At 37.8% G+C, this 18,294-nt stretch overlaps 1 protein-coding gene and 1 long non-coding RNA gene across 4 annotated transcripts in view; one reads left to right on the plus strand and one right to left on the minus strand.

Annotated features, from left to right (window-relative positions):
* Positions 1-2,262: 2,262 nt before the first annotated feature.
* LOC121037384 (uncharacterized) lies at positions 2,263-4,431 on the minus strand. Its single transcript, XR_005793751.1, has 2 exons — positions 4,233-4,431; positions 2,263-2,663 (listed from the first exon to the last, which is right to left on the minus strand). It is a non-coding gene; the product is annotated as an uncharacterized LOC121037384 (long non-coding RNA).
* Positions 4,432-4,470: 39 nt separating this feature from the next.
* SEPSECS (Sep (O-phosphoserine) tRNA:Sec (selenocysteine) tRNA synthase) overlaps positions 4,471-18,294 on the plus strand; it is a 33,022-nt gene continuing 19,198 nt past the window's right edge. The window contains exons 1-6 of one of the 3 annotated variants that reach the window (XM_040486769.1): positions 4,471-4,674; positions 5,488-5,642; positions 8,026-8,144; positions 8,473-8,631; positions 11,573-11,726; positions 15,086-15,188. In XM_040486769.1, the coding sequence (XP_040342703.1) occupies positions 4,561-4,674; positions 5,488-5,642; positions 8,026-8,144; positions 8,473-8,631; positions 11,573-11,726; positions 15,086-15,188 (804 nt within the window). In that variant the 5' untranslated portion in view covers positions 4,471-4,560. Of the gene's footprint in view, positions 4,675-4,795; positions 4,999-5,487; positions 5,643-8,025; positions 8,145-8,472; positions 8,632-11,572; positions 11,727-15,085; positions 15,189-18,294 lie in introns of those variants that run through there. The other 2 variants (XM_040486755.1, XM_040486758.1) reach the window with 2 other exon arrangements.

Raw genomic sequence — 18,294 nt, forward strand, 5'->3', positions numbered from 1 at the left:
TGTTTAGGCAAAGGTGCTATTTCCTATTCTAATTTCTATTTTTGAATTAGGCTTCAGTTTCAGGCTTAACTCCATTGACAGAATGAGATAAAAGGTCTGCTTTTACACTGACACCTTTATTAACTCCCGAATGTTGTCAGAGGTATTTTCTAGTCTAGCACACAAAAAAAATATCTTATACTTTTACCTTTTTTCTTGGCTTCATGATTAAATTATAGTCTGATTAATTTTTATTGGAAATGTTTAGGGGTATGGCTTGTAAGAGGCTTTGCCCTACTTTTCAGGATTTTTTTTAAACCCTAGATTTATTGTGGATAAAAGAGAGCCTGTAGACCCCTTTCTGCGTCAATCCAATTAGTTTTTGTTATCCAAGATTTAGCATCTGAGGTTCTGACCAACATGTATACAAGCTGATGTAGGTTAGGTAGCCCTGAATCATATGTACCCAAAAGCATTGTAAATTCTTCTAGGAATAGTTGCTGGTTTTGTTGGGGGTCTTGTAAGGAGGTCTTTAACTATAGCTCTTAATTCATCTTAATTCATCATCCAAAGTTTAAATTCTACACTTGCCTGCTTATCTGGCTCATAAGATATGGATCTTCAGAGGCATGTGATATTTTGTGGCGTTAGGAGGCTGTTGGGCAAACATGGGGGGGGTTCTGCTCAAGAGGAAGAGAATGGCATAGTTGACAGAAGCGAGGAAAGACAGAGATGAGAAGGGTAAAGAAGTAGAGGGGTATTGGATATAGGGAGGCCACTGGAAGACAAGGACAGGAAGGATTTACTAGGAAATGAGTCTAGTTTCTTGTTGCCTAAGTTTGTCAAATTGCTCACGAGCTTCGGTCAAGAATGTTTAAGTGAAATAAATTTTGAACCAGAATTTCTTTGGGAGGCTTCTGCATACGAGTTAAAAACTGCAGTCCATTGACCTGAGAAATCTTAATTCCCCTTCTTTCCTAGGTTGCCTGTCAACACCAAATTTATCCAAGTCAAATGTCCCGCAGTGTGGCCACGGAAGGCCCAGATCCTCATTGCTGAAGTTATGCCACTAAGAGAGACAGCCACCAGAAGTAGGATTGTAATGACACCACATATAAGAAGCAGCAGTTTTTCCTGGCGGGGAAGTGGATTTAGGCTTAGACAAACCCAGGAGAACTGGCAATGGTTGGTTGAAAGTGATGCTTATGCTCTTTGTGTCTCAGGCCTCCCACCTGAGGGTTGGCCCCTCCAAACACAGACCTGACAATCTGTGCCCCCCCAGCAGGTAGAAAATTAGAGTGAGCCCCCTCTCTAAATTAAAGGCAAATTCTCAAGACCAAAAATCAAGATGGAAGGAGTGCCTCACTCAGTTTTATTGGTGACCCACAGTGATGTTTGTTCAAATGGATGGCCATCTGGTGAGAACTTCAAACTCACTGGTCTCTGAGGCTGGTTTGAACAACAGGCTTACAGGGCCTATCGCTGTGTTCTACCCTATGATTCTCCTTTTTATGACAAACAGCATTTTCAGGTAGCACAATACAAAATAAAAATATAAAAGACAGCCAAAAAAGAATGAAAAGGAATGGCCTGATTCCACCAAGGATAGAATAAGTACAATAAATAGCTGAGGAACTCCATGCAAAGATAGCAGAGTTCAGACCCAGCACTGACTTACGACGATGGCACAGACTTGACAGGCCACAAGCAGCAAGGCACAAGGGTCCTCTGCGTGTACCACATCTGGTCAAAGGCTGGGGGCCACAGTGATGGACAGTGCAGACCGTGTCTCAGTGGAGTCTCCAGAAAAACTGTGGCAAGGAACAAAGACCACCCAAATAATAAACAGAGACTATTCATTCAGAGCTTCCTATAGCAAGGGAATTAGTCACCATCACTCACATTTGGAGACTCAATGGCAGGCAGAAGGGTGGAAAAGCTTTATGGTGAAAAAAATGGGAAGGGTTCAGGTATGCTCTGATTGGGAGTTGTTAGCAAGGGGAAGATGGAGGTAGGCTAATTAGAAAAGGGCATCTTATGTCATTGGTTTAGGGAGCATACTTGGCTTTCTCTGGTTAGTCCTGCGTTGGAAGCAAGTGAAAAAATTGGAAAGCTGGAAGTCATTGACTGAGTCCTAACTGTTCTGGCAAGATTGCCGCAGGGGTTTTGGTTTGGCTTCCTGGGCTACTTACTGCAGAGATTATGGGTTGGGGTTCTTAGGACATCAGACAAGGTCTAGTCCTTGTCCATTTGTACAACCAGTCCATCAAGGCAAAGATGGCATTGAGAGATTACATCTCATTTAATCAAGACAATGGTCTCGTCTCCTCCATGTTCCTATTTTACAAATGGGGAAAGTAAAGCTCAGGGAGTACGAGTAATGTGCCCAAGTCAAACAACTAGTGACACAAGCAAAATTCAGATTATGAATGTTGGATCTATTTTTAACTATGTTACATCTTGTAAAGACAACTAAATTATTCTGATGTTGTGCTATTAAAAATATTAGATGCCTGGGCACCTGGGTGGCTCAGTCAGTTGAGCATCCAACTCTTGATTTCAGCTCAGGTCATGATCTCAGGGTTGTGGGATCGGGGCCCACGTTTGGCTCTGCTCCGAGTATGGAGCCTGCTTGGGATTCTCTCTCTCTCCCTCTCTCCCCCACTTGCACAGGCACTTTCTCTCTAAAGAAAAAAAAAAAGAAAGAAAGAAAGAAAAAATTTAAAAAATGTTAGATGTTCAATACTCATTGGGTGTGTGAATGGATGAAGATAATATTGGAATACCTCTCTTGAAATTGCTTCCACAGCCTGCAGTTTTTGAATAATTTCTATGAAGGCATACCTTGATGATGAATTTAGTTTCTGGAAACAAACATTTTTCCAAATTAAGACTGGTAAGTAAGGTGAGAGAAACTGCTGGCTCAAAAACCTAGAGTGTCCACTCAATAATGAGATGGGTCTTGCACTTATATGTGATTGACAAGATAGCTCTGAAGGCTTTTCCAAAGAAGTTGCAAAAATAGTTGTATTTTGGGAATAAGAACTGAACTCTTCAAAAGTTTGAAGGCTGATGTTTACTTTAAAAAATGAGCTAAATTCTCATTATTTTTGTGGCTTATATTTCTGTGTAATTTTACAAAGTTTTTAAACCGCCTATCATTCAGATAAATTTGAATTTGTGGCCCATCTATTTTGTGTTTAGTTCTGTGCTTTGAACACAGATATCCCATATAGCTTTCGTCAAACTGGAGTTCACAATCTAGTTGAGGAAAACATAAAATTAACAATGGAAATGCAGCTTGACAAGTACCAGGCTGACAAATGGTAGGATGCCCTGGGAACATGTAGTAGGAACAGTGGTGAGTTGGTACATACTAAACAATTAATTCCTGGACAGCAGCAGGGAGGTCAGGGCCTGATGTGTAGAAGTTGTTGATTTCCATGGTGATTTCCACTCTACCATGGCCAATTCCAAACTCCCATCATGATGCCCCTCAACCAGGAGTTGGAAAGAGATGTGCGGTGGTACACCATTATGTTGTGATTCCACCACACGGATATAATAGAGGTAAATAATCTCAGAAGAGCACTTTAAACAATAGAATGTAGTAAAAATAAGTAGGAAGTGATAAAGTTTGTGTATTCATCACTTTTGCTTTTAATATAATTTAAAGTGGCTGTATTTAAAAACCAGCTCACAAAATTACGGCACAGTTAACAATCAGCTTTTGCAAGCGAGTATGAACCAACTCAAGTGGACTCGAGGGATGTCAGGAATTACTGTAGGCTCACCTAAGGAGAAGAGTGCAAGGAAGTTGAAAGCAGGGATCCTATCTTTTCATTCCTATATATCCCATACCTAGCCCTGGGTTGTTTAATGGTCAAAGCAACTCATTAAATCAACATGAAAATTTTTGTAGTCCCTACTATATATTCTGGGCACTGTTCTAGGCGCTTGGGGAGGTATGGCAGCGAAAACCAAGTCCCTAGACTTTAGGAAGTTTATATCCATAGGTATGTGGGCGTGGGTGTGGGGTATACAAAAAAAAAAAAAAAAAAGTAAAATCAGTTGGTGGGTGACAAGTATTGGGGCTTTCTGTAGTGCAAAGGACAGAAGGAGCGGGACACGGTTATTTCGTAGCGGGCTGTCAAGGCAATAATAGGAAATGTTGGGACGTGCAAAAAGGATGAAAGGTTCTGCAATATGAGAAACACTGTGTAAGGCTGAAGCACAGACTGCGCAACTCTCACCATTCAACGGAGTTGGAACACATAAGACCCGAAAGTTTTTCTGCAGAGAAGTTCACATAGCTCCCCTGTACTTTCCTCGGCCCCTCTGCACAAGGGCAAACTCTTCCTTTAAGCCCGTCTCAGGAGCCCGCCACACGCGCAGACGTCTGCGCATGCTCAAGTCCACGCTTGCTAGTGCCCCATCTATGCGGATTGCGCATGTGCGAAAGCGAGACGCGCTTTTTGTCCCAAGGCCTTGCCGTACCGTCCAGGCGGCGAGTTGCGTCCCGGTTCAGTAGTGGGTGCAGGGTGTGTCGCGTGTTCTCTTGCTGCGGTAGCCACCGCCGAAATGAACCGCGAGAGCTTCGCGGCGGGCGAGCGGCTGGTGTCGCCGGCTTACGTGCGGCAGGGTTGTGAGGCCCGCCGCTCGCATGAGCACCTCGTACGTCTGCTTCTGGAGAAGGTACCGAGCTGTCGGGCCCCTCTCCAGCCGCAGCGCCCCCCCCCCCCCCCGCCTCCGGTTCCGCCCAGCGCCCCGGTCGTGCTGCGTCCTGCCCACCCGCTCTTCTTTGCTGGTTGAGACCTGTCCGCGGCAGTCTGTCGCAGCTTGGCAAGCATTGTGCGGAGTTGCTGCGCTCAGCTCCTTCTCAGCCTCACCAGAGTCAGCAAAACCCAGAGAGTGTTGTGAAGGGAGCGTGCGGGAGTCGGGATTTTTGAGTCTGGTTGTTTTCTAACTTCGGGATGTGGAAGTCCCAGTTGCTACTGTTTTGTTGGCGAAAGGGGCAAGGTTCGCATCTTCCGTCTTCCACGACTCCCAAGGACTCACGGAACATTTTGTTTCTAAACCACGACATACTAACTCGAGCCAAGAGCTGCCCCCGAACTTCACAGGTCTCGTTCCTACCGGTATCCCGAATTTTAATTTCACCGACGTTTGACAATCCCTAGTTTCAGCAGCCTGGTTGGAACAGTCCTCGTTGAAGATAAGGTTTATTGGTTTTCAGTTACTTTAACTCATTGAAACATCAAACCTGAGTAAACCTCATCGTATTCATTTATTATCACTTCTGGCAATCTGTAGAGAATTGTAATGCAGTGTAACGAATGTTTTGCCTATTCGAGGTTTCCTCATAGTGCGAAATTTATGTCTGAAGTTTAGAAAGCAAGGAGTATGGCAAAATACACATTACAAAGTTTAAAAAATGTATTGAAGTAAGGTCCTGGGGGATGGTTTTCTTCAATATACATGTTTTGTTTTGTTTTGTTTTGTTTAAAGGGCAAGTGTCCAGAGGATGGTTGGGATGAAAGTACACTTGAACTCTTTTTGCATGAACTTGCAATCATGGACAGCAACAACTTCCTGGGTAATTGTGGTGTTGGTGAAAGAGAAGGGAGAGTGGCATCTGCATTAGTTGCTCGGCGTCATTACAGGTATATTTTTAAAGTAGAAGACATTCCCCCCCCCCTTTTTTTTTGTTAAAAACAATGGTGGTAATAGTAACATATTAAATTATACAATGTCCATTGGTAACCTACTTCTTCCCTATTCAAATGGACATAGAAACTAGATGCAACAGGGAGATGGAAACAATTTGAGTATGTGTTTTTCAGGACAGTAGGATGACAGTGGTGGCTATTCTGTCAGGTTCTGGGTGGTGAACAATACTGCCTATACGTTCTGTTAATAACGTTTAATGTAATAAGCCTGTTTGGTTGTAAGAGTTTAAATATGTTAAGGTTGTTTATAGTTTGCTGGGTTTTTTTTTTTTTAATTTCTTTAATGTTTATTTTTGAGAGAGAGAGAGAGACCATGAGCAGGGGAGGGGCAGAGAAAGAGGGAGACACAAAATCTGAAGCAGGCTGCAAGTTCCGAGCTGTCAGCAATGAGCCCAACACAGGGCTTGATCTCATGGACCGTGAGATCATGACCTGAGCTGAAGTCGGCTGCCCAACCGACTGAGCCATCCAGGTGCCCCAGTTTGCTGTTTCTTTTCTAACATTGCAAGTTGTTTTTTTTTTTTTTTTTAAGAGAATGATATGTAGGTAGAACTTTAAAATGTTGTTCATCTGTATCTAAAATGAGTTATTTTATAAATACCTTGCTTTGTTGCAGTAGATGCAGGAAAGATACCTTAAATTTGATTTTAGATTATTAAGTCACCTTTTTCTTTTGCAATATTTTAGAGAGCTTTTTATCAATTCTGTTAACCATTTAATTGGTAGTATTTCCAAATATGATCATTTCTCTGTTCTTCAAAGTTTCCATGAAATATAGGTAAACTAGTAAACACTCCTGTCTTGAAATTTGCAGTGATGAAACTCTTCTGCAGATAGTAGAATTTTATTTCAATCAAAACCATTGCAGTCGGAACTAATAATAATAATGAATCTATAACTTGGATGAAAAATTCATGGTTAAAATGGGCTGATAACATGATTTATAATATTTGTAAAAAAATGCTTTCTACATTAGGTTTCCGGGATAATGAAGTATAACACTAGTGTTCTGTGATAATCCCAGTGTGAAGGATTTCTGATCTAACTATCAAGTACAAACAGACTTTTGATTCTGAAGAATATTCAGAAGTGTCTCTCACGTGTATGACATCACCTAATCAAAATGAGTAGATTTGCGCACTATTTTAAGGAGTATACACAGTTGACCCTTGACCAATATAGGTTTGAAATGTGCAGGTCCACTCACATGTGGATTTGTTTTTGATGAATATAGTACAGTACTTGTAAATGCATTTGCTCTTCCTTATGATATTCTTAATAACATGATCTTTTCTCTAATTTACCTTATTGGAAAACAGTATATAATACACATACAAGGTATGTGTCAATTGACACATATGTTATTGGTAGGGCTTCCAGTCAACAGTAGGCTATTAGTAATTAAGTTTTGGGGGAATCAAAGTTATTTGTGAATTTTTGACTGTGTGCCCCCCCCCCCCCAAACTCCTGCCTTCAGGGGTCAGCTGTAGTATTTTTAAAATTAAGGTGATATTTGAAATAGCAGCTCATGCCCATGGGAACTTAGTCCACTGCTTTGGTTAAGGAAATGGAAAGAAAGAAGAGAATCTGATGTTACATATATTCTGGTTTTCTATTGCTGCTAACATACACCTCGAAACTTAGTGGCTGAAAACAATCATTTATTATTATCTCTCACAGTTCTGGGGGTTAACTGGGCTCAGCAGGATGATTATTGGTTTCTGTCTCTCATACAGTTGTAGTCGGATGTTGGCTGAGAGTTTAGTCATTAGGTTCAACTGGACAGTTTAAGTTGACTCACTTAGATGGCTGAGAGTTCAGATGGCCTCTCCAGGTGGCATGGGCCTCTCCAGGTGGCATGGGCCTCTCCCAGCATGGCAGCTGGATTATGAGAGGGAACTCCCACAAAAGCAAGCCCTTCAAGAGGTCAGGTGAAGCTTTAAGGCTTCTTTGACCCAGATCAGAAATTCCAGACCATCACTTCTTGCTAGATTCTTCCTGGCCAACCAGTTCACTAAGGCCAGTGCAGATTCAATGCAGGGGAATTTGATTCTCTCTCTTGGTGTTGACAATAGTGTGTGGCATAGGGAGAAAAGGAATTGATGGTGGCCATTTTGGGAGACTAGCTACCACAGTATAAATGATGAATTTGTTTCAACTTAACTAGGGTATTTTTACATTGTTAATAGTTTATAAAAAATATCTACAATAGTCAAGTGTTGCCTGTTGTTTTGATTATTGTGTCTGTATACTTACACAGTGGATTACTTAGAACACTGAATATTTTTGTCCAGTTGTTGGCCCATTTTTTGCTTAGGTTCATTCACGGAATTGGACGATCGGGTGATATTTCTGCTGTGCAACCAAAAGCTGCAGGTTCTAGCCTTTTGAACAAAATTACCAATTCTTTGGTCCTGGACATCATAAAGTTGGCTGGTATGTACTATGTTAATCATAATACTTTTGGCTGACCAGCCATACACACTTTTGCCTAATATCTTTTATTAATGCCTCTTTCCAAATAGGTTATAAATGGCTTTTGAAAAGATACATATATATATTTTAAAACCCTTTAGAAAAAGATGGAAAATCAGAACCATAAGCCAGGAGGATGAATTTGGCAGTGAGCCTCCTGAGACCAAGGACAGAAGAAGCACTAAGTCTATAACTCTTACTATTTAATTGAAGAAGTATATCATTTCTTCAAGAAGGGTGCTGGTTTTTCAGTGGAATAACTAATTTCTCTTTTACTTCTTATTTTTAGGTGTCCATACAGTGACCAACTGCTTTGTAGTTCCTATGGCAACTGGTATGAGTCTAACCTTGTGTTTCTTAACATTACGACACAGAAGACCAAAGGCAAAATATATTATATGGCCGAGAATAGACCAGAAGTCCTGCTTTAAATCCATGATCACTGCAGGTAAAGGAAGAGGAGTGGCATATATAATGCAGAAGATTCAGACTGTTTATATAGAGATAGATGAATGAGAAAGAAACTAAGCGTGTTCGTATTCCTTCCTTTTATTGTCATAAAATACACATAACAAGATTTACCATTGTAATCATTTTTAAAGGTATAGTTCTCTGACATTAAATACATTCACATTGTTGTGCAACCATTGTGTAACACCAGCTCCAGAACTTTTTCATCCTCTTAAACTGAGTCTCTACCCATTAAACAATAACTGCTCCCTCCACACTACCCCCAGTTCCTAACAATCACCTTTCTACGTTCTGTCTCTATGAATCTGACTACTCTGGGTCCTTCATATAAGTGGAATCAGAGTATTCGTCCTTTTGAGACTGGCTTGTTTCACATAGCATAGTATCTTTAAAGTTCATCCATGTTGTAGCACGTATCAGAATTTCTTTCCTTTTTTAAGGCTAATATTCCACTGTGTATATATACATATATATATATATGCATAGGTATACGTATATATATTTCACATTTCGTTTGTTCATTCATTCATTCATTCATTGATGGACACTTGGGTTGCTTTCACTTTTTGTTTCTTGTGAATAATGCTGCTATGAATATGGGTGCTTAAGTACCTGTTTGAGTCTCTGCTTTGAATTCTTTGGGGTGTATACTCAGAAGTGGCATTGCTGTATCATATGTCCCCATTTTAAAGAATATGATTACCCGTCTCACAAGATTGTTTTGAGTACTAAATAGGATGGCATATGAAATGCCCAACAGCAGTCCTTGGAGCATAGACCGTGCTTCAGGAATGGTTGTTGCATATACATAAGTGGAATACACATAAATTATTAGCATGAATCAAAGTGTAAGGATACAGGGGTACCTGGGTGGCTCAGTTGGTTGAATGTCTGACTCTTGATTTTGGCTCAGGTCATGATCTCATGGTTCAGTTCATGGGATTGAGCATCAGACTCCACACAGCCTGCTTGGGATTCTCTCTCCCCCTTACTCTCTGCCCCTTCCCTGCTTGCACTCACGTGCACACGTGCACACACTTTCTTTCTTTCTGTCTCTAAGTTAAGGAAGAAAGAAAGAAAGACAAAGTGTAAGGATAGAGACATTATTAAGTATAAATGAGGCAGAAACTCTACTTTGGTATTTTAGTATTTGGCTTGATTAATTCAAGTCGAATTTGAGAATTTGAGGTTAATTTTGAATGGCCTCAGTGTGTTGTATGAAATGAACTGTATTAGGCTATAATTAAACTGTATAAGTAATCCTAAAGAAACTCATGTAAAGGGATTCATAGTAAGGACATATCGCAGAAACTGATAGACTTTTAAAAAATATACTGATTTATTTTAAGTGGTGTCAAGTTGTTAAGTCTGTTTATTTATATCATGTTAACCAAAGAACTAATAACCAAACTTCTGGGAAAGATTGCCATGTTGAAAAACTGGAAACTTTTCCAAAAGATGTTAGGATTTGTACTACAATTTATAGTTTATCCTTTCTTAGGATAGCCTAATTCTTAGTAAATAAGATAGTTGTATCCTCAAAAAAAATTTGCATTTTAAAAAGTTTTAAAAGCAAAAATAAGATTGTGTCTAGAGAATTTGAGAAATAATAGAAAATCAGCTGTAATTAGGAAGCTACTTATTTAAGTAAAGTTTTGTGTGTTTGTTTTGATAGCTGTGAAAATACAGGTAGAAAACCTGGACATCTCTGTACCAACATAATTGAATTGATTTTATAGTGGCCAGGTTTTTATATTTCTGTAGATAGAATGCAGGCAACTTGATATGGATTTTAGAACACAAAACTACTTGCTCATAACTGTGCTTTAATATGTTGTGTGGTCTTGTGAAAGCCACTCAATTTTCCTAAACTTCAGCACCCTTATCTTTGACACGAGTGAGGTCAGCTAAATGGTTTCTAAATCTCTTACAGCCCCTAAATCCATGAATCTAGTCTGCTGTGGATTTGCTATTTGGGAAGACTCAAGATGTAACTGCATAATAACTTTATGTGTAAAATTTCCCAAGTTTAGTTTCTATCCAGTTTGTAAGATTTAAGCACTTAGATTTTACTTTTACCCTAAGTACTTACTAATATTACAAAATAATTTAGTTATCTAAATGCTTTACATATTGGGATGAGCACTGGGTGTTGTATGGAAACCAATTTGACAATAAATTTCATATGAAAAAAATAAATGCTACGTACATTATTCAGTGTATCTATTGCACATACAACTCTTAATGTTCATGGATCTCTAAATATTCACCGTACAAGATTACATAGTTATTATTTGGGTAGACCTTTGAGCATATGCTAGTTAAGTGTACTAATTCAATTGACAATTGGGAAAGTTTTTGTATCTAAGTTATAGAAGACCCTTGTAAACTATGAGATGGGTCAGTGATCATTAGGCTACTAAAATGCATTACTTTTTCCTTAGTAAAATACTAAGTTGGTTGTGATTTGTTTTGGTACTTGAATTGTATTATTTTTTTGTTCATTCCTGACATAAGGTGAACTTAGAATGAAATGTTGCCAGAGAATGAGTAGATTTACTTTTCTGTGGTCTGAAATTGTATGTACTAAGTGATCCTTTTATCAATGACTGTGTAATTACTTTTATAGGTGTCTGTTTGACATTTGTTTTCCTTCCCAGAAATAGGCATATCTTTCTGGGCATATCTGAATGTTAAATAGTTTTGTGGTCCTAATTGTGGCCTAGGGGTCCTTCACATTATTTTGACCTGCCTTTGACTCATACCAGTATTGAGCCAGGTCTTTATCACTAGGGGAGGGTTCACTGACCAAATCAAATATTTAGAGTTCTTATACAGAATGGCACTGTTTCCTAGAGTTCCAGGATTTTTCTTACTTTCGTTTACCTAACACTTTGATTTCGGATTGGCTTGGTTAGGTTTTGAACCTGTGGTGATAGAGAACGTGTTAGAAGGTGACGAGCTGCGCACAGACCTGGAAGCAGTGGAGGCTAAAGTCCGGGAACTTGGGCCTGATCACATTCTGTGTGTTCATTCTACTACCTCCTGTTTTGCTCCAAGGGTGCCTGATAGGTAAATAATTTGTAAATACTGTCCTGTAGATGTTGATTGGTCTTTTAAGTGAAATGCAGACATGCTAATTGTCAAACATGCTTAAGTAACACGTGGCAGTAAATAGGTGAATGGACCGGTGGAGAAACGACAGTGGTTTGGGAAAATGAAAATTTGGATAGAGAAGTTGGGAAGACAACTAGTAGCAAGTGGACCTGAGCAGACAAAAAACATCTCTGTTTTCTTGTTTGTTCCTGTTTCTAATCTCTGTGTATCTTTTCCTCATTGTTTTGTAGAAGCTTCTAAGCATAATGTTGGATTTACTTGTTTTCATTGCTATCTCCATTTCTTTGATCTTACAGTAAGTTTTCCTATGTAAGAACTATCCATAGTAACAGATTTTTAAATAGAAAATTTTAGGATTATTTATTGCCCTTTGAATTCTTTTAATTGGAAGATTAACTCACATGTACACTCAAGTGTTCACAGTGGATGTCTTTGCATTTTGGGAAAAATGCATACATTTAAGAAAAGCAAGGACACTTAGGTCACTCTGTTGTTAAGCATCTGGCTTCCGCTCAGGTCATGATCTCACAGTTTGTGATTTCGAGTCCCACATCCCCACATCGGCTGAGCTGGAGCCTCGCTTCAGGAGAGCATTGCTGCTCTCTCTCTTCTCTCCCCCTCCCTCTCCCTCTCCCCCTTGCTCACTTGCACCTTTCTCTCAAGAGAAAAGGGAAGAAAAGAAAAAAGAAAAGCAGAAAGGGAAAAAGCAAATGTTTACTCCTTAAAGGGTGTCCACGAATTTTTATTCTGGAAATGTAATAGGCCTGAGTATAGTAATACAGATTCCTAGTTTTGACAGCAACTGTTTCATTTGAACATTTTGAACTGATGTGCTAATAATTTGTGAAAACTATATTGACTTGGACTATTTTTTTTAGGTTGAGTTGTATATACTTTAGTTTTAATTCATGGAATCACATACTTCGGCAGTAATGAATGTATGTTAATTTTTATCATTTTACTATTATTATTACTACTTATTATAGGCATGTTTTAAGAGACAATTTTAAGAGCATGCTTTTGAAAATTTACCTTGTTATGTTACTCTGTGGATTCTATTTTAAGATTATGTTACATATGCTTTTGTTGTTTATTCATTACTTACCAATCAGATTTTAAATCTGTATTGAAATATTAAATAAACATCCCTATTGTTCTTCATTGATGATATTGCTATCTAGAAGAATTTTAATGTGATAGAAATAAATCCCACTTCTAAAAACAGCACATGGATATTTGTGATAGATTTTTTTTTAATGTTTATTTTTGAGAGAGAGAGAGACAGTGCGAGCGGGGGAGGGCAGAGAGAGAGAGGGAGACACAGAATCCAAAGCAGGCTCCAGGCTCTGAGCTGTTAGCACAGAGCCCAACGGCGGGGCTTGAACTCAAGAACTGTGAGAGCATGCCCTGAGCCGAAGTCAGATGCTGAACCAACTGAGCCACCTAGGGGCCCCTATGTTAGATTATTTATGCTTGAGGATAGTTTTGTTTCATTTTGACTTTTTTTTTATGTTTACAGTATGCTTGGTGTAGGGTTAAGTATTTTACATGTATTATCTCTTTTGGAAACAAATCACAAAAGTTTTTTATCAGTGAGCAAAATTCTCATGTGCCATTTTTTTTTTAGTTGTGTTATATAATGACTGTTTCTGGTATGGGTGAACTTTAGGAAAATGGTAATACACAGTTGTAGTAATATGTTTGAACTTCTGATTTTATTAAATTTAAAATATGATTTTATTTCATTGCATTAAGCTTAATTCCTTTATAGTCTTAATTTGAATAGTTGAATATATATGTTGTCTTTATTAATTAATTTGACAGAGTATTGTGGGGCAAAATCAGTCAAAGGAAATGTAATAAAAAAGGATATCATTTTTTCAATTTGACAAGCTGATCTTCAGTTGGCTGCTAAGTTAGAATACAATTTGATTCACATGTAAGATTTTTTGTCTCTCCTTGCCTTTCATTAAATACCTTTATATACGCTCTAAACATGAGCAAACTTCCTCAATTCTGAGTATTTAAAACTACTCACAAGTGATTCTTTTTTCTTTTTAAAATAGTACTTTATGTTGTTATAGTATCTTACTGTCAAGGAACTTTGTTATTAAGGAATGCTTTCATTAGAACACAAACACATCAAAGTGCATTTTATGAAGAAAATACTTGGGTGTATCCCAGAAGGTCTAGTTTGTTAAAAACGACATCTGATTAATTTAAGTAGTAGAAAGGTTCCTGTGTCAATTTGTGAGCTTTATGAAAATGAATGGTAAAATGACTCTTTAATTCATAATACTTTAAGGAAGTAAACTGAAAACTTCGGACGAATGAACAGAATAATGTCAGTCCTATCTGTACTTTAAAAACATATTAACGCGTATCTACTAAAAAAGAAAACGTATTTGGCAAAAGTAAGTAATAAAACTATGTAATAGATATTTGAAATACATCCGTGTGGGAAAGAACTTTTACTGAATAAAAGTGCTTTGCTTCTAGATTCTTTATATTGTAGAAAGAACATTTTTTAAAAATTTAACTTTATTAAATCATAGGATTTAGTCTTAGCTTCACAGCACGTGAAGACATTTCTATTAAGAGATCACCTCCGTCACAAGTAGTAGTTAGTTTCTCAGAGGAACATCATTTATTACATTCTAATTGAAATTTATTACCTTACTTTACATAGAGTTAGACTCTCAAATTGTTTTAATATAAGGAGTGTCAAATGAAAAAGTAAGAGTGAATTTAAAACTGGCAGCTATTTAAAAGATTCTTTAGTTTCCAAGTTGTTGGAAAATGTTATTTTGGTACTGAAACGTTTTAATGTTCTGTATTTTTTAATACATTAAAGTCTACTTGAAAATGTATTTTTTACTTTATGAGATGTTAAGTGTGAGATTTCTTAAGATTTCGAGATATGCTAATTATTTTGCAGATATTAGCTTTAGTATAATAAGCAACCAAAAGCATTTAAAAATGAGCATACCACCTTGTAAGGGGTCATTATAATCTGCTTCTTGCTTTATATATATATAGGAAATTTTAAAGCGATTTAAAAGCTACCATCTATGTAAGTTTTTATATACCCGTTTTCTCATTTATTGGTAACATTATTTTAAAAGCTTTTTTAGATTTATCCTAAAGTGCCTGCTGCTGAATTTTATGCTAAAATTCTGATACAGAAATTTCAATTTTCCCATTTTTTTCCTAGTGTACATTAAGAATAACTATTAAATTAGAAAAGTTTTCACACTGTAATTTATAAAAGCACAGTAAAAATATGTCTTTCTGTTGAATATTTATGTCTGTAGATTAGAAGAACTGGCTGTGATTTGTGCTGATTACGGCATTCCGCACGTAGTCAACAATGCGTACGGGGTGCAGTCTTCCAAATGTATGCACCTCATCCAGCAGGTAAGAGAGTTTAGAAAGATGCGTCAAGAAACAATGATTTTAACGTATTACAGGATTATTACTTTGTTTTTCTTACAGCTTAATGTAGTAAAGTCAACTCTGTAGCATCTTCAACTTCATGGCGGGTTAGAAATTAGCATTTTATAGCCACACAGTAAAAATCGTTCTCCTTTAATGGTAATTGGACTACTAGCTTTGGTCAAGACCAACACAGAAATACTTCAGTAGCTTATTTTTTGTAACTTTCTGAGAACGTTTCATTACCAGTATTCTCATTTTTCTAATCTACTGGATTATTGTCTTTTTTAAGCTATATTGATGATTGATTCCATATTTAACATTTAAGGAACCACTGTACCTCATTCTCCTAGGCTGGAAATGGCCTCACTTATAAACATTTTAGTGTATGGCTATGGAATTGGCAGGGTTTAAAACACGTGATGATTTTGTTTTTACAAGCATCAACTAGATCCTGGTCATCTGTTTTAGATTCATGTTTTGAAAATGTGTCTGGGCATCCCATCCCGCTCAGAATAAGAATCTCGCCATGACCTGCAAGGCTTTGTGTCTTCAGGCCTCTGCACCTTCTCCAGTTTCGTTTACTTGTGCTCTCCCTCCCATCCGCTGTCTCTGGGCCTAATTGCCTTTTTTTCTGTGCCTCCCGTGTGCCACACATGTGTGCACTGCCCTGTTTTTACTCTTGCTCCTTCCTCTCACTGGATTCCTCTTCCAGAGAGTTACTTGGTGTCTTACCTCTCTTGAAGTCAGTGAGACTCTAGACTCTCTATCTAAAATAACAGGGTCCTGTGTCTTGCCTGCATTTTCTGTCTCCTTTTTTGTATTTTTACCAGAAACGTTGATTTTAAGGTACACATTTTTCCACATTATAACATCCCTGAAATTGGGGTGTCTTAGAATCAGTGGTGTCTGATTAACATTGTAATGTTAATTGGTAATGTTTTTTCTTACCTAGTAGTGTGGAAAATTTGGATGCTTCTTAAAATTGATGACCTCTTGCTCTGTTTTTCATAGCACTTCTCACCATTTGCTAAGATATTTATTTTTTTATTGTCTAGTTATTGGTAGTAACTAGAATTAAGGTTCTGTTAGGGAAGAGATTTTGTGACTTTGTTTTGTTCGCTGTTATGTCTTCAGTATTTAAGACGGTCTCTGGTACATAGTTGATACTCAATAACTGGTTACTGAAAACATTGGATGAGTAAATGAAGTATTATATCTACTACAACGATTATTTATACTGTATGAGGATGTGGATAGGCGTTATCCATGTATGGTGTAAGTTACATAATTTGTATGCATAATGTTGTGAATCACATACTCAGTTTTGGCACATGTGGTTTGTGTTACGTGGGCAAGACTTTAACTCACAGATTATCTGTGGTCTTCTCCAGTGTGGTGGTGAATGCTTCTTAGCCAAGTAGATCCTATCTGGAAAAAAAAATTTTCTTGGAGCATGCTAGTATCATCTCTCATATAAATGTGGTTTATATGATGGTATTAGCTGATCTGCTTAATTTTTTTTTAATTTTTAATGTTTATTTATTTTTGAGAGATACAGTCCGAGTGCAAGGGGGGTGGGGGTAGGGCAGAGAGAGGGAGACACAGAATCCAAAGCAGGCTCCAGGCTCCGAGCTGTCAGCACACAGCCTGATATGGGGCTTGAACTCACAAACCATGAGATCATGACCTGAGCCGAAGTCGGATGCCACTGACTGAGCCAGCCAGGTGCCCCTGCTTAATTTTTTTACTCAAAGGTTGTACCAGTTAGGATGCAGTTGGCTGCAAGTAAAAGAAACCCAACTCAAATTAGCCTAACCAGTGAGGAAATCCAGAAGTTTACATAACGTCAGAAGTCCAGAGCTGGAGTGGGTGGTAGGCATGTTATGTCAAGGAAGACCATTCACCATTTCTTCCATATCTTTTTGCATTATTCCTGAACTTTTAAAGAACATTTTCCTCACAATTCTAAGCTTGATTATCTCCAATGTGAATGGTAGCGGAGAAAAGCTGTATAATTCTCTACACTGGAAATCTTGAAAAACATTTTATTTCAGTGATTTGTTTTTATGTCTCCTCTCCCTTTCCCCTTTTCCTCTTTGAGTTTTATCAGCCTCACTTCTTTTGAAAGTTAAGCACATCAGCATTACTAAAAGTTCAGAAGAGTGAGGAAGGAGTAGACTATCACTCATAAACCTGTACACTAACAAATACCCTTAATAGTTTGTGTCCACTTTCTTCTCATTTTTATATGTATATTCCTTTTTTACAATAGTGACAGTCGTTGTGTACATTTAGTGTTAACTTTTTTAAACTTTTAAAATAAAAGTGTACATTTAGTGTTAACTTTTTTAAACTTTTAAAATAAAAAAAATATTTAATTTTTATAGATTACATTTCTGTATTCTCCACATGCCTGTGAAATCTTCATGAAGACCATTTCAGTGATTCCAAAACATTCACTCAGATATTATATATTTAACCCAGAAGTGCTTAGTGTTGTGGTGCCCATGGTATAATTTTGAATACTGGAAAATTTGGCAGCATAACTGGAGAGATTAAGACAAAGACAGTGCGTTCCAGGATGTGATGTAGAAGGTGCCAGTGGAAGTGTGCCTCATGAATGCCTGCCTTTGTCGTCCCCTCTCTTCATTGGTGAGGTGAAAATCTTAAGCAGAAAATAACACTTTAAGATGGGTGGGTGAGTGGTTTTTAAACACAGCTGCTGTATTGTCGCAGATACTGTATTACCTTCTAAAATTAGCATTTCTTAAAAAAAATAAACAAGCAGTACTTAAACATTTGAATTTTCCCAAACTGGCCCTCACAAAGAGAGGTGTTGGTACTGTCGCTTTAAACTAAATAAATATTTGGGTCTTTTTGAGTGCCACTGCTGTTTCATGATGTTCTAGAAAATTAAAGTTAGCTTTCATTCATCTCAGTAGTTCTTAGTGATATATATACCATTTACTGAGTACCCACCATGCGTCAGGCATCCTCCTGGACTTTTAAAGTTTATTAGCTCAAGCCTAACAACTTCAGGTGTACTTATTATTTCTGTTCTATAAATGAAGAAGCAAACTTAGAA

This window comes from Herpailurus yagouaroundi, unplaced genomic scaffold, assembly GCF_014898765.1.
Source record: "Herpailurus yagouaroundi ecotype Mexico unplaced genomic scaffold, PumYag 28, whole genome shotgun sequence".
In the NCBI taxonomy this organism is placed as follows: Eukaryota; Metazoa; Chordata; class Mammalia; order Carnivora; family Felidae; genus Herpailurus; species Herpailurus yagouaroundi.